General features: G+C 34.6%; 1 protein-coding gene across 4 annotated transcripts; it reads right to left on the bottom strand.

Moving 5' to 3' along the window:
- NDUFA5 (NADH:ubiquinone oxidoreductase subunit A5) lies at positions 1-12,069 on the bottom strand. 4 transcript variants are annotated; one of them, XR_013765951.1, is made up of 5 exons: positions 11,580-11,918; positions 9,689-9,805; positions 4,208-4,273; positions 3,107-3,165; positions 1-1,741 (listed from the first exon to the last, which is right to left on the bottom strand). XR_013765951.1 is itself a non-coding variant. In XM_079152429.1 (5 exons), exons 1-5 carry the CDS (start codon positions 11,946-11,948, stop codon positions 1,640-1,642), a joined length of 351 nt encoding a protein of 116 aa, XP_079008555.1. In that variant the 5' UTR covers positions 11,949-12,069; the 3' UTR covers positions 1-1,639. The 4 variants fall into 4 exon arrangements, 3 of the variants coding, with proteins under 3 accessions (XP_079008555.1, XP_079008554.1, XP_079008553.1); XM_079152429.1 differs by lacking the exon at positions 3,107-3,165 and adding an exon at positions 11,928-12,069 and having other exon boundaries at positions 11,580-11,624; XM_079152428.1 differs by lacking the exon at positions 3,107-3,165 and adding an exon at positions 11,928-12,015 and having other exon boundaries at positions 11,580-11,803.
- Positions 12,070-16,432: the final 4,363 nt, after the last annotated feature.

Below are 16,432 nucleotides of genomic sequence, written 5' to 3'. Positions count from 1 at the left end.
CTGAGAGTATAGTAAAGGAACAGCAAGACAATTGCTTTTTTTTTTTTAATGTAAAAAAAGTTTGTTAGAAAATTAGCTTAAAAGCATCCATGCACACATGCTTTAGGGTTATATATTTTGAACTTAGCAAATACACTGTATATTTAGGCAAATGTTAGAACTGCAAAAGGAAGTTATAAATCATCAATGCTGTTTCTCTTACAGAGGAGAAAATAGGCCATCTGAGAGGTTAACAACTTTCCTCACTTTAGTCACTGAACTCACAATGGTGCTGAACTGCAAGAATGAGAACCCTGGGCTTGACTCTCCCTCTTATCACTTCTGCTTCCCCTCCACAAGGATCTCCCTTGCCATCTGACTGCTAAGAAAGCCAATCTACCTACTACCTAATATTAATTTAGCATATAGGTTATAGCTTTATAAGGAAGAAATATATTAGGAAAAAGGAAAAATACTATTATTTTTTCTCTTTTTGAACAACTCAGAACACCCCCAGACTGAGAAAGAGGAACTATCCATCTATGAAGGAAAAAAATAAATTTAACTGGGTATTAGGAAATAATGGGGAGCTAGGAAGAAAAAGTGAAGATGGATGCAAAGTAATCTGATTTTTGTCAAACTATGAGCTTGCCACCTTCCTTCCTTGAACGGCATTTGTCTTCTTATACCTAGCTGCATCCATACTAGAAACAGTGAAAACTACTTAGTGATTCCACTCTGAAATTATACCATAAAACTAAGATGTTTTGAATATAAACCCATGTGTGCCAGGTAAACTTCAGAAATTCCCCTCTTTTTCAAAAGAAATTCTACCTCTATCCTGAGGTAGTTGGGTTGATCCATAAAATTAAAGGCTAAGGGCCAGAAAGCTAACTTCCTTAAATGAAACAAAAGGAAAGGGTTTTCCAACACCTCCGTAACAATAAGAAATTTTTCAAGTATTAAAAATCAATCACTTCAACTGTATGATGAATTCTAATCAGATGGTTTTCAAGGCTAATGAAGTAACAACAAAATGTGACAAAATGAAGAAAATATGGAAATAGAGAAAATAAAGTAAATAATTCAAATGCAGCCTAAAATAAAATGATATTTATAATGGATTTGAAAGTCATTATAGAATTATATATTTAAATTTTCTTCACACATAAGATCATAGCCAAGGAGGTCCACAATTTAAAATTTTATCACAAACTATTTTTGCCATTATTCTCATAACTGAACATTTTCATGCTTACTATTTCATCTCAAACGGTGACCAGTAAAGCTGTTTAGACAATAAAGTACTTTTTCTCTTTTTTTTCAGGATAATGAAATGAAATTAAGTAACATGCTAAAGATACTACTAAAGAGATTTAAGCCTCTGATTTTGGCCTCTGAAATGAAGATCTGTAGGAATTTTTCTAGTTAACTTTCAGATCTTCCCACAATCTTTCTGTTTAAAGAAATATCATCTTTGAAATAATCTGGACAAATACTCTTCAAATCAAAAACTGATTCATAAGACCCTAAATGCTAGTCTCTTCAATATGTCCTGTGTCAGTTTTCTTGATTATGTCAAGAACATGGAGACATTTTTAAAATAACAGAACATTTAATTACATCAGTTTCCCATCAGCCCGCAGAAGACATTTAGTGATTATATTGGCCATTTCCACTGGTTGGCAGGTGGTTCTTCCACTAATGGCTCCCATGGTTTCCACTGCAGCATTTTTCTTGCCAGACTTAGTTCATTTTCAGCCTGTTACAAAAATTTTTTAAGAACATCATTTGATTGACTATTCAACAGGTACTTACCAGAGTTAATAAATGAAACTTAATTATAAGAGTTACTACTTTCATATTACTATCTCATGATTTATTTCACCATCAAATGTTGAACATTATATATTAATACCTTAATTCTCACAGTTACACAGTCATGAGTAAGAAATAGTATCCTTTTATTGAATTGCTCTAGTTAGAATGTTTAAAAGTTTAGTCAGTGCATTTTCAATTCTAATTGCTTTACAAGTTCTTTAAAGATCAGAAGTATGTCTATTCATCTTATCAATGTCTTTCAAACTATTTTACCATGGTCCACACTTAAAAAAAAAAAAAAAAAACAGTACTTCCCTCTTATCTATGGGAATACATTCTAAGACCACCAGTAGATAACTACTGAAACCGTCTATAATACTGGACCCTATATAAAATTGTTTTTCCTATACATACAGATCTATAATAAAGTTTAATATATAAACTAGGAACCGTAAAAGATTAATAATAAGTAATAATAAAATAAAACAATTACTGTGTTAAGTAAAATAAGCATTACTTGAACTCCCAAGCACTATAATACCATGACAGTTGTTCTGATAATGGAGCTACTAAGTAATAGACAGGTAGTACATACAGCTTAGACACAATGAACAAAGGGATGACTCACATCCCTGGCAGAATGGGACAGTGTGAGATTTCATTAAGCTACTCTGAATATCATGCAATTTTAAAGTTATTATTTCTACACACCGGATTTTGAAGACATAGTATTAAAAATGGTTACATTTAAATTATATTTTAGACATACCAGGTTAAATAAACATTAATTTAAATTTAATATTGCCATGAAATGTGAAGTGCATAGCTCACTCAAAAACACTTAAAATTCCTTAAGACTATATAACTTCATGATCAATTAATGTATCAACTAAACTCAAGCTGATCAAAGAAAAACAAAACATAGAAACAGGAAGAGGACAAGAGTCAGAGGTTTGCATCAGGTTCCCTTAATACTACTACTATCACAGTCAACCTGACAAGTGAATAGAAGGGCCAAGAAAACAGGCCTTGCTATAACTAAAGGATATGCAGACAATGAGGCAAAAGTTTAGGTTAATGTCTTTTGTTATATTAAAAAAAAACTCAAATCTTAATATTTTAGAACATTAAGATCAAATAACATGGTAAAACTATTAATGAATATAATCTATAATAAATGAAAGACAAAAACATATTTCAAAAATCTAACCTTACTAATAAATGGGGGGTAACAGATTATTTAAAACAAAAAGTCAAATAAAAATAAGGCATCATTTTCCCAGATTAAATTAAATTGCATTCTTACCAGTAGAGATGTATTAAAGTCAGTATTTTGAAACACTGCTATGGCACTAGAGATTATTCCTATCAGAAAATAATATGGTATTATGGGCTTAGATTTAACTCATGTTAGGGATTTTCACTGGTAATTTTACTTGTAGGTACTAATCCTAATATAGTAACAAAATATGGAAAAGTCTGTCGGTACAACCATAATAATCAAAGTGTTATTCATAATAGAAAAAGATTTTCCTCTATTTTTAAAAGATTTCTGTAATGATGTTAAAATACTTTTAAAATAAAACAAATTCTATGAAAAAAGCTGTTAAGTTCTTGATTCAATTATTTTCTAGACAGTCAGCCATATTTCACTGAAGAAAAGGTCATGTTGCCATATATTCAGCTCTCTAAATTATTGTAAAACAAACAAATTGTTCTGATGAAAGGAATTTGCCCGAGACAACAAATTTTAGAATGAAGCTTGGGTCAGTTTAAGGCATAGTATCATCAGACTTCTTTAAGCCAGTTTTAAGAAGTTAAATTCACCATGCTCCTAATGCAAAAATAGAATATTTAAATCTTAAATATGTAATGATGTTAATGATAATTTTTCACAATCATGCTTGTATTTTATTATTCAATATCATTATTTGTCCGGATCAGTATGCAGATAACAATGTAAAATCAAGCTTTCAAATATGGTGTACAATTAAAAATTGCTCAACTTGGTCAAATGTTCTAATAACCAAAAAACAAGTACATTTTTATGATTCAAAACATTAGTTTTTTCTCCATATTAAAAGTATACCAAGCTGTTTAAATATAAAACTATACTCACACTGTTACTAAAATGTTAACAAGAACATGCTGATGAAATTGAAAGAATATCAAACTCCAGTCTTCCAAGTGAAGCCTCAAAAATTCAAGTTAGAATTAATGATTAAATACTTAATTGACATTCACATGTTAGAAGTAGCACATTTTCTAAATATAGTCTTATATTTGATGAATTAATATATAAACAAAGAAATTTAGCCTTTCTTTTCTTTCTAGAATATCAGTTTTGTGTCTCTATATAAAATGAACATTCGAAATCAAACATCTAAATGTTCAACTTTTTCTTTACCTGAAGAATCACCTCTTCTATTTGGCCAAGTTGAAGTTGGTCTTCTAATTTTTTAACATCTGATTCCTGTCATTTCAGGAAAAAAAAAAAAAAAAAATTAGATAGTGGAACACACTACAGGGATGTTTTAATACCCTGTATTTTATAAAAACCCATATGTAAAAAAACCCTTACAACAAACATAATTTTCCTATCAACATGCCTTCACTAACTTTTTTACCAAATAACTGGTAAAATTCATTTAATTTCTCTGTTGCTATATTGTTGTTGTCTTAATATTAAAAAGTATTATTTGTTGATATGCTTATTAAAGGTAAGGCATATGATACCTAATTCAGTCTTTTTAAAATAGATTTTAAAATATCACTGTTTTTCTTAATGTTTCCTATATTTCCTCTGAAAGTATTAACATTAAAAATAAGCCAGGCACAGAGGCCCATGCCTGTAATCAAGTGACTCAGAAGGCTGATGCAGGAGGATTTCAAGTTCAAAGCCAGCCTCCAGCAAATTAGTGAGGCCCTAAGCAACTTCATGAGACCCTGTCAAAAATAAAAAATAAAATATGGCTGAGGACATCAATGGTTAAGCACCCCCAGATTCAATCCCAGGTACCAAAAAATAAAAATTAAAAAATGCTATCCTATGATCCCAGAAATTCCTTTGTTGGGTATGTGCCAAACAAATGACATGTTCCAAAATACTCACAGCAGCAAAATTTGTAGCACCCAAACTAGAAATAAATCAAATCTATGACAAAAATAGATCAATAAATTATGGTATTTTAATATAACAGGATACTATAGGGTAATGAAAGTGAATAAACCACAACTATACACAAAAACAGGTGATTCTCTCAAACATAACATTAAATGGAGAGAAATCAGACACAGAAGAGTACATAATTATTATTCCATTTATACAAAGTGCAAAAAAAGGTAAAATGAATCTATCATGTTAGAAATAAGAATAGTCGCTGCTAGCAGGATAGTAACTTAAGAGAGAACAAGGGAGAGTTTTTAGTGTTCTAGAAGTGTCCTTTGATCTAGTATTAACTTGAGCTGATCACTTTATGAAAATTCACTATGATTTCTGTATATTTTTATGTACATTATAATTTTTTTTTATTTTGATTCATTGTACACAAATGGAATACAACTATCCTTTCTCTGGTTGTACACAAAGTAGTCATACCATTTGCGCAATCATACATGTACATAGTGTAATGATTTTGTCTATTATCTTACCTTCCCCCCGCCCCCTCCCCACCCCTCATTTCCATTATTCTTCTTCCCTTCTTCCCTTACCTCCACCCCCACCCCATTATGTACCATCAACCACTTATTAGAGAAATCATTCAGTCTTTGGTTTTTTGGTATTGGCTTATTTCACTTAGCGTGATATTCCCCAACTCCATCCATTTACCTGCAAATGCCATAATTTTATACTTCTTTATGGCTGAATAATATTCTGTTGTGTATATATACCACAGTTTCTTTATCTATTTATCTACTGAAGGGCATCTAAGTTGGTTCCATAATCTATCAACTGTGAATTGAGCTGCTATAAACACTGATGTGAGTGCATCACTATAGTATGCTGATTTTAAGTCCTTTGGGTACAGGCCAAGGAGTGGGATAGCTGGGTCAAATGGTGGTTCCATTCCTGTACATTATAATTTAATGAAATGATTTTTAAAAAAATGCTGGGCTAGGGATGTGACTCAGTGGTAGGATGCTTGCCTGGCATGGATGAAGCCCTGAGTTTACTCCTCAGTACTAGGATTCTAATAAATAAGTACCTAGAACATTTAATGACATTTATTTATTTTCTAGTATACTAAGCTTTTTGAGTGTCAGGAACCACGCAACATACACACATATGTAAGGGAGCCTTCCTCATTATCAGGTGTTTTTTATGTTCTATAAATAGAATAAAAAAAAGAAAAACAATGTTTTTTTTTTTTTTTTTTTTTTTTTAATTACAGGAATTCACATGTTCATGCTTCGGAGAATCTGAATGGCCTAGAATATCTGCATGGATTATTCCTTCACTCCCTCCAAATCTGTGCTGAAATATCACCTTCTTAATAAGGACTACTGATAGCTTATATTGCAGTAGACTGAAAAATGCCCCACAAAATGTGTGAAGCTTGGGAGTATTATCTTATATGGCAAAGGTTTTGTGGGTATGACTAAAACCCTGAGATGGGAGACTTTCCTGGATTGTCCTTATCAGCCCTAAATGCACTAAAAGTATCCTAATAAAAGAGAGGCAGAGGGAAAACACATTAAAAAAGAGAGAAGGTAATCTACTACATAGGCAGAAATTAGAGTGATGCAGTCACAAGCCAAGGAATATCAAAAAGTCACCAGAAGCTGGCAGAGACAAGGAACAAATTCTACCCTAGAGACACGAGAACATAGCCCTAACAACTTGATTTGGGCTCCTGATACCAATTTCATACTACTAAACGTCTAGAAATAAAACAGTAAATTTCTATTATCTTTTTAAAATTTCTATTATCTTAAAGCCATAAAGTCTGTGTTAATTTACACACAGCAGCCCCAAGATACTAATACATTCTGTAGTAAGATCCTCCATCCCTAGCATGGCACAAATCATTATTCCTTGCTTTATTTTCTTCACTACGTTTGTTATCTTCTAATATACCATATATTTCATTTACTTAACTTTTTTACTTATTTATTTTAGAGCCTCCCATATTAATGTGTAAGCTCCAAGGGCAAGGATTTTTATGTTTTTTTCACTGTCATCTAGGAACTAATGTCCATGCCTAGAACTACTCATGGCATAGTCATTCAATAAACGTTTCTTGGTTAAATACATAACTAACTTGAAAAAATAGTTGAAAGGGAAGAAGAAATATGAGCATGTTTCAGAAAGACAATTTAGCACCAAATTAACTCAGTAATGAGCCCAAAACTCAAAATCAAAACAAGGAAACAGGTCACAGTTATAACAGAACCAGAAGTGGGTAAGAGGTAAAGAAGTCAAGGAATGTTCAGCATATTTCTTAACTCAGGAAAGAACTATTTTGAAAACAGTCTACAAATTTGTCTCACTGATAGTGAATCAATAATGTGATATTTATTTACATAATGCATTAAGCTTAATAAGATATATAATGAGAGCTCACTATATCCTTGGAACCAGGTTAAGCTTTTTACAAATATAACCTCATTCATCCTAACAACAATTTGTTAAGGTAGGTAGTATCATACCCAAGTTATAGATGAAAAAAATCGGACAGAAAAAATAAACAGTATACCACATAATTCAGCAAGTATCAGAGCTGATGATAATCTTGGATAGGATACAAAGCAATGTTTTTCACCAATATGCTATATTACTCTTTCCCCAGTAATAATATAATTTTTTCATTTCCATCTTAATCTTAGGCTTGGTAAATAGATATATGATAATCATAACAATGTTCACTGATGACCATGTGCAGGGCTAAAAAAAGTGTGATAATTTTACCAAAACCTGGAATCAGAGATACAACTACTATGAAATGTTTGGGGTTGTCAAAATCTATTTGTATTTATCCTTCTGGATAAACAAATATTTCTCAGGGACCTCGTGTGACAGGTACTATGCTAGATTCTTAGGGTAGGAAGATTAATTCAATATCATTCATAAGTAGCTTATGAGTAGTAGAGGAGACAGGCATAACTACAATATGACAGGTACAACAAGAGAGGTGAGGAAGTTGTCAAACTCTACCCAGAGCTAAGAAAAGGTATCACAAAGAAGTGATGACTTGAAAGCTGCATAAGAACTATCTTAATCTATCTGTGCTGGTATAATGAAATACCTGAGACTGCACAAATTATAAACTAAATTTATTTTCTCACAGTTCTGGAAAGCGGGAAGTACAAAATTAGGACGCTGTGAGTTCAGTTGTCCGGTGAGGACTGCATTCTCAGAAGGGAAGAAACACTGTGTTCTTTACACAGTGGATGCACAGAGCAAGAGAAAGCCTAAATTGTGCAAAGCCTTTTATTTGTAAAAGCCTTAATCTCATTCATAAGGGAGGAGTACTCAGGGACCAACCACCGCTTAATACTGCCACACTGGCCACTAAGTTTTGACACCTGAATTTTAGAGAAGACATATTCAAACCATAGCAAATTGCCAGAGAGAGGTTAGGGGCATTCCAGGAAGAGAGAAAATACGAATACAAAAATAAAATTGCATGGAATTCACAAAATTGCCAGCAGCTTGACAATGCTGAAGTATAGGATGTAAGAAAAAAATAACAGAATAGGATTGTGAAAATAACTAAGAGCCAGACCTTGGAGGACTTTATATACCATGCTAAAAACTTTATTCTGTTAAGATCATGATTCCCAAAGATGGCTCTGCACAAAAATTATGCAGATAAAGGTTAACATCACATAACCAGCTCAAAAAAAAAAAAAAAAACAAAAAAACTTGTATTATCTTGAGGTTATTAAAGATAATAATAAAATGGGAGAGTCTAAAAAAGAACATATAGAATAAACAATCAAAGGAAAACAAGGTTATTAAGAAGAAAAGCAGAAAAAGAATCAAAGGTGGAACTGAGATTCACCTCATGAAAAGAAAAAGGGAAATTTCTTATTCCATGATGGGGAAAAAAAATGCCTAAGTTCATTTTCCTCAAGGAAAACATGAAAATGAAAATGAAAAAAATGAACTTCTACATTAGAGACTTTAATCTATAAAATTACTTCCACAATTGCCAAGGAAAAGAATAAATATTCCAAATTAAGTTGCACTGTTTTGCTATATACCAAAGAAAAAGACAGGAGTTCTTTTCAAATACAAAGGCTGGCATTCTAATAATATATAAAATACTTCTGGAATTTATGACCACTACTTTTGATAATTACACTAAGTTCATGAAATAATTGATAGTATAAAAATTTAACAAGGCAATACAGTTTGGTATGAAAAATACAGCAGTATTTTACTGTGTTCTTGTCTAGTGCCTTTGATTTGGAAGTTGTAAAATGCTTGTATTAGTTTGCCTGGCTGCCATAATACTATACATATACTAGGTGGTTTAGAGAACAAAAATTTATTCTCTTACAGTTCTAGAGACTAGAAGCCAAAGATCAAAAGTGACAACAGAGTTACCATCCAGTATCTATGGATTAAATGCAAAAGATAGATAAAGAATTAAACTAGAAAGAGAAGAAGAGTAAAAGGTACAGCTACAATGTTACCTCAGGATAGGACTTGATCTGATTCTTGCATTCCAGTAATTAATACTGTTTTGCATTTAGAAAGCACTTATTAAGCAAGAGTTTGCTGAATAAAGAGGAGAAAAAGATGAAAGAAATGCACGGAAGGAAGAATACAAGTAAGAGAGCAATTGTGTAGGAAGTGCAAAAAACAAGCAACTGAGTTTTTTGGTTAAATTTTACATAGGCTATATAAATCCAAAAGAACAAAACTGAGTTAGCTACTTACCGCTTTAACCATACCCAGTTTCTCATTTGTAATCTGCTCTGTATATTTTCTATATGCTGCATTTTTAGGGATATGCTCCAGAACATCAAGAATCTTTGCATACAATATTCTTAGCCTCTGAAAAGACAAACCATACAAATTTCTATAGGTTAAAATATCACCATAGAAAGAACACTTAAAAAAAAGTATCACAGACAGAAAAATTTAAAAAGATTCACATCTGTTGCTTTCTTTTTTTAAAGAAACATTTTTTCTTTACTGCAATTTCTTCATGTCTGTATCATATCTCCACCCTTTACAACTCAGGAAAACTGAATATAAATGTGGAAGTTTCTTCTGTATGTTGTATGTGTAATAAAAGCTGTACATGAGTCAAAGTACAGTAATAAGCAGAAATGAAACTAACTTAATGCTGATGACCTTTCTTGGAAACCAAATCATTCAGCAAATCAATATTTCTCAAACTGAGGTCCTAGGCACTGCAAATTCTCTTAGATTTTTTTGTTTTTCTTACTAGAACTTGTGTAGAAATAAAAAAAATATATGCAAGCATTAGATCATAAGTATAATAAAATTTAACTGAATAGTTATAATATTCAGTGCTTGTTTGTGACTATAATTGTGTTAACACCAAATGGATTCAATTTTCACCAAAGGCACTACCCAGCATATACTGAAACACACTGAGTATTGTAATCAAAATCTGGATATATTTTCAGGGTGTAAGTAGCAAACATAGGTGTGAAATAAAGAAAGGAATTAAAGATCATTTCAAGGTTTTTGACTTGAGTTCAAAAAAAAAAAAAAAAAATGGAGCTGCCATTCACTGAGAAGAGCAATCCTGAGCAAAGAGCAGGTTTTAGGAAAAAGTCAGAAACCACTTATTGGACATGTTAAGTTTGAGTTACCTGTCTGAAATACAGTGGAGATGTTCACTAAAAAATACATGACTCTCATGAAGGGAGAGGTCAATACTTAATAGGGAAATTTAAGTGTGTACAGGTAGTATTTAAAACCATTAAAACTGGGTCCACTCACCAAGAGAGATCAAATCTAAACAAAGATCCAAACACCAAGTGTCGAAGAACTACAAAAAGGTTAAAAATGGGAAGATGAAGAACAACCAGAAAAGGTGGCAAAAGATAAGGGATGGGGGAATAGTAGACTAAGGAGTCTTGACACCCAGTAAACAAAGTGCTTGATGCAGAGTATCAAATGTGTCAAAATGTTACTGTTGGATCAACTGAACTGAGAAATGTGGGCTAACCACCAGGTTTGGCATCATGGGGATCACTGGTGACCTTGAAAACAAGTTTTGGCCAACACCTGACTGAAGTACATTGAAGGGGGAATAAGAAATCAGAGGCTGTAAATACTGATAACTTTTCTGAGTTATTCATAAAGGGAAGGAGAGAAATGGCGTGACTATTGAAGGGAGGGTAAAGGTAAAGGGAGTTTAGTTTATTTTGCTTTCCTTAGAAGCATTTCAGAATATTAAGGGAAAAGGAGGCAACTGCTGGTGTGATACCTTAAGCAAAGTCAAGTGTGTGGAATCCAAGGCACCTAAACAGAAACGGTGTGGTGGGGAAAAGGATGAAAATTGGAGATACAGATTTGGGAGGGAGCTGGCAGAAGTGTATATACAACTGCCGCAACAAACGTAACAAGGAAAAAGTAAACAAGAAAAGTGGCTTAATAAAGAGGTCATGGCCAAAAAAATGAAAGAAAGAAAAAGGAGTGGCATTGGATCAAGAAGTAGCTACCGTCTTTGCCAAGAGCTCTTGCGGGGCTGTGACTGAGAGTTTGAAACATCCGTATCCCCTAACCTTGCGTCGCAGGGTTCCAGGCTTCCTCGGGAACCCAGGAATGAAGAAAGAAAAAAGGTACATACCTCGTGTGGATTCTCACTTACAGCCAACCCCACAAGGCCAGTGGTCTGTTTAAAAACAAAACACAATTCGCGTTTACTATGGTTTCTGCGCATGCTTTTCCTTTACTAAGCAAAACCACGACTCCCCTGGCTAACATGGTCTAAAGTCAGCTGCCAGACTCCATTCCCCTCGTTCGGAGTTTATTTCTTGCTTCTTCAAACGGAGTCAAAAACCTGGTCACCCCCTGAAAGGACAGAACAAGTCCCCCAAGGGCACCGCCGCGCGCGCACCCCCCGCGGGAAGAAAGGCTACCGGGTTGACTCTTCGCCCACCGTCTACATCCCAACAGTGACCTCCATTCGTCTCACCTTCTTTAGCACACCCGCCATGACAGCGCCGAAGACCCGACCCCGCGCAGCCCTCTGGGAACCTCGCTCAGACCTGCTCAATCGACCATCGAGGCTGTCGCTCCGTCACCGTGGAAACGGCTTGGTTCTTCTCCCTCAAGTTCTACGGAAAGAGCAAAGGCTCTGTCCAGCCGAAGCGCAAAGCGAAGGAGGCGGAAGCGGGGGGGGGGGGTCCGGGGGGGGCATTGACGCATGCGCAACGAATACAGACAGGTCTGAGGCTCCGGACTGTTGAGCAGAAGTACGTGTATTCGCGTTTAGTGCCTGGGCCCCAAAGGCTGAGGGAGACACTACAGACTACAGAAGAATTTGTACGACTTATTCGCTGTAGGAACTTCCACTATCCTTAACCTTTGGCGAATTCCCTAATCTCAGTTTATTAAAATGATGGTAGTAGGGCTTGAGCATCATCTAAACTGGTCCTCTCTGCAAAGGTTAATTCGTAGTACAGAGATGTCAGTATTCTCGGTCTTATGAACCAAAGCTGTACGCAGCGTGAGAACCTCTCCTCTCTTCCATTTCACGGCCGAAGTACATCATCCCATTTTCCCGGTGGAAGCGAGACAGACCACACCGGCTGTCCCCACTTACCTCCACGAACGCTATGAACACTCACTCCGTGTTAGTTGTTGGAACCGGATAGGCTCTCGTATTCTGGAACTCACAGAACGACGATGAACGCGTGTGTCAACAGATGGCGTTTAGTAAGTGTTCCAAGGTATTTCCAAAGGATAATAGTGTTCAGTAAGCGTTCTTCTGAAAGAGGTTTGTGCTAAGCAGTGGTAACGGGAAAGAGGAAATAACTATCCAACAATCGTGGGTGATTGGAGTTAAGGAATTTTTTAAAAGTCGGGGAGTATAACAGATTGAAAGAGCACACACATATATGTACATAAATGTACACATTCATTTTATTATGTATATGAGTATATGTGTATGTAAAAGTATTTATATGTGTATGTGTGTATATACATATATATATATATATATATCTTTATAAGTGAGTTGAAGAAGGTGAATTGGAAAAGGTGGGACAAGACTAGAGGCATGTAACTAAAAAAGGGAGAGGAAACTAAACAAAAAGCAAGCAGAAGAAAAGAAATAATAAGGATTAGAGAAAAAATACACAAAATATAAATAGAGAAAATTCAGTGAAACCAGAAGTTGTTCTTTGACCTAAGGAGAAAAGAGACAAAACTTAAATTGTTTAAATAAATAAATAAATAAATAAATAAATAAATAAATAAATAAATAAATAGATAGATAGATAGATAGATAGATAGATAGAAACATGATTAACAACCCTACAGAGATAAATAGGAGTAACTAGGAAAACTGACAACTGTATGCTAACAAATTAGATAACATAGATAAAAGAAAAAATTCCTAGAAAGACATAAACTACCTAAACTGACCCAAGAAAAAATTTAAAATTTGAATATATCTATATAATAAGCAAAGAAACTGAATAAGCATGAAAAAATACTATTCACATCGACAAACCCAGGATCAGGTGGCTTCACTAATAAATTCTACCAAACATTTAAAGAATACTCCTTCAGAAACTATTTCAAAATATACAAGAGTAGGGAACACATTGCAACTCATTCTATAAGGCAAGGATAACTCTGAATTCAAGGAGGTAAAGAAATTACAAGGAAAAATTTCAGAGAAATATTCCTTATGAATAGACACACAAATTCTCAAAAAATACTAGCAAACTAACTAAATTCAGCAACATATAAAAAAAGAATCATACACCATGACAAAGTGGGATTTACCACAAGAATATGAGGTTGATTTAGTATCCCAAAATCTATTAGTGTAAAGTCCCATTTAATAAAATAAAGGGCAAAAAACTATATGATAATTTTGATAGGTATAAAATTTTTTTGACAAAAATCCAGTGCCCATTCATATAAAAAAAAGTAGGAATAGAAAAGGAATTCTTCAACCTGATGAAAGGCATTTTAGAAAACCCCACAGCAAACAAGAAGAACAAAAACAAAAAGAAAAAGAAGCCACAGCTAACATCATACTTGAAAATAAAGACTGAATTATCATACTAAAAAAGAATGAATGGATTTCTTTTCCTTCTAAGATCAGTTGACAAGACAAAGCCGTCTACTCTCACCAATCCTTGTCAATATTTTATTGGAAAATTTAGTCTGGACAATTGGACAAGAAAAAGAACACACACACACACACACACACACACACACACAAATAAAAGGATTCCAGAACAGATAGAAGTCTCTTTACAGTTACATGATGATCTGTATACAGAAATATTAAGGAACACACACGCACACACACACCTTTTAGAACAAATGAATTCAGCAAGGTTGCATTATATATGATCATCAATGATCAGCTCAGACTATCATAATATGATCCCATGGACTGGGTGATCTAACAACAGAAACTTATTTCTCAAGTTCTAGAGGCTGAGAAATACATATTTTATTATGTATTAAATTGGAACATGGATGTCCCAGCTCAATCAAAAGAGTATGAATTCACCCTTCTGGTCCCTTTGTAACAGTTGTCCATTTTATGCTTTGGATAGAGCCCTTGCTGCCCTGTCACTGTGACTTATTTTTTAAAGGATATGCTTCTCTTCTTCTCTCCCTCCTTCCCCCCTACAATCTCTTCCCTTCCCTAATCTCAGGGAAACAGCATACCTTTCTTCCCTGTCCTAGGCACCTTTAGCTGTCCTTGAGCACATACCCACCATAGGAACAAAGTAATTTAGACGTTGAGGATGGCACCAGAAGGTCTCGGAAATGATTATCTCCCAAACTTAACAAGTGAATTACAACTCTTAACAGAGAACACATGGAATGTAACCTTTGGATCACCTCTTTAAAACCACCTGTTCCCCCAAATGGGCAGAATCACAGCCTTTGGGACAGGAGTCCCCATGTTTCTCCTTTGCTAGCAAAGCAATAAACCTTCTTTTGCCTTTTTCTCAAAACCATGACCTCATTATTGGACAAGGGCAGAGCTTGCTGTAATACCTTGGGTTCTCAACAGATTGAGTGATGTGCACTCACACTGGTAAATGTGATCTTCTTTGCCTCAGTCAGTGAAATAAAATGCTAACCTCTGTTGTAAACACCTACACAGACAACAGACACATCAAGAGGTAACATTTTACCAGTTATTTTAGCCCCAGTCAATTTCAATCCTATGTATATCCTAAACCTATACTCTTGGTTGTGTTTCTCTGGAAAACCCAAATATAAATTGTTTCACCAAAAAATACATAAATCCTAACCCCCCACTACCTCAAAATGTGACTTTAAAAAAAAATAGACTCATTGTAGATGTAATTAAATAAAGACAAGGTCATTAGTGTGGGATCTTATCCAACATGATTGGTGCTTTTATTAAAAGGGGAAATTTGTACACAAAGACAAACACCTGACTTTTGCCATGCAAAGGTTAAGATAGAGATCGAAGCAATGCTTATACAAGCAAAGGAACACAAAGATTCCCAGCAAACCACCAAAATTAGGGGAGAGGACTGGAACACATACATCTATCTCTCAGTCCTCAGATGGAAAAAAATATTGCTGTCCCCTCGAACTTGGACTTCTGAGACATGGGTAAAAGTCAGGCAGTCAGTGTAGAAATGAATGATGGGGGTCCAGAGGGTGATGACTGGTTATCAAGAGAGAGAACAACAGGTGGTTGACGGTTAACCTTTGTGATTGTGCTCCTAGTCAAGTATTTGGGGAAGACAGAGAAGACAATGATTACAGATGGGGGTCCTGGGTCTATCTGAAAGGCAAGTCCACCCTCTCCTGCAGGCTTTTAACTCTGAGGTCCCTCCTCTCCGGAGGAGTCTATTCTCTATCACTTTCTTAAATAACACTTGCTTGCTACACTTGCCTCTGCATTTCTCATGTATTCATTCTTCCACATTGGGGAACAAGAATCCCTGGTTTCTGATCTGCACCGAATTGGTATCACTTCTAGCCTTCGGAACAACAAGATGATAAGTTTCTGTTGTTTAAGTCATTCAGTTTGTGGTATTTTGTTAGAGCAACTGTACAGAACTAATACACTGAGTAACATCCTAGCCTGATCACATGCTTCTCTCTTCCTTAGGATAGCTATCCCTGGAAACATCTACCATGAATAAATCTTTCCAGTTCAGATTACCCCGAAGTTGCTATTATAATTGCCAGCATAACTTTCAATATCTAGTGAAGTCATCCACGTTTATAATTTATGACAGAGAAAACATACATTAACATATATATATATATACACATTACAAACTTGTACATATGTGCACACATAAATAAAATCATTAAATTGGAGCAAACCATATGGTACTTCCATTTGTTCCTCTGAGAACTGGCATCTATACCTATGGACCCACTAGATCACTCTTTTTCAGGTGGTCACATGAGGATTGGGAGGAAAAAATCCTTATTTTTCAAACCAGACAATAC

This window comes from Sciurus vulgaris (assembly GCF_902686455.1).
Source record: "Sciurus vulgaris genome assembly, chromosome: 8".
Classification (NCBI taxonomy): domain Eukaryota; kingdom Metazoa; phylum Chordata; class Mammalia; order Rodentia; family Sciuridae; genus Sciurus; species Sciurus vulgaris.
The sequence above is the reverse complement of the archived record's forward strand: the minus strand, read 5'-3'. Positions and strand labels throughout refer to the sequence as shown.

Excerpts from the sequence above, each read along its gene's own strand:
- NDUFA5 (XM_079152428.1), bottom strand. The coding sequence starts at position 11,672 with ATGCGCAGAAACCATAGTAAACGCGAATTGTGTTTTGTTTTTAAACAG. Across the intron at positions 4,274-9,688 it reads AACTGGGTATGGTTAAAGCG|GAATCAGATGTTAAAAAATT; the intron begins GTAAGTAGCTAA and ends CTGAAATGACAG. Across the intron at positions 1,742-4,207 it reads TAGAAGAGGTGATTCTTCAG|GCTGAAAATGAACTAAGTCT; the intron begins GTAAAGAAAAAG and ends TTTTTGTAACAG.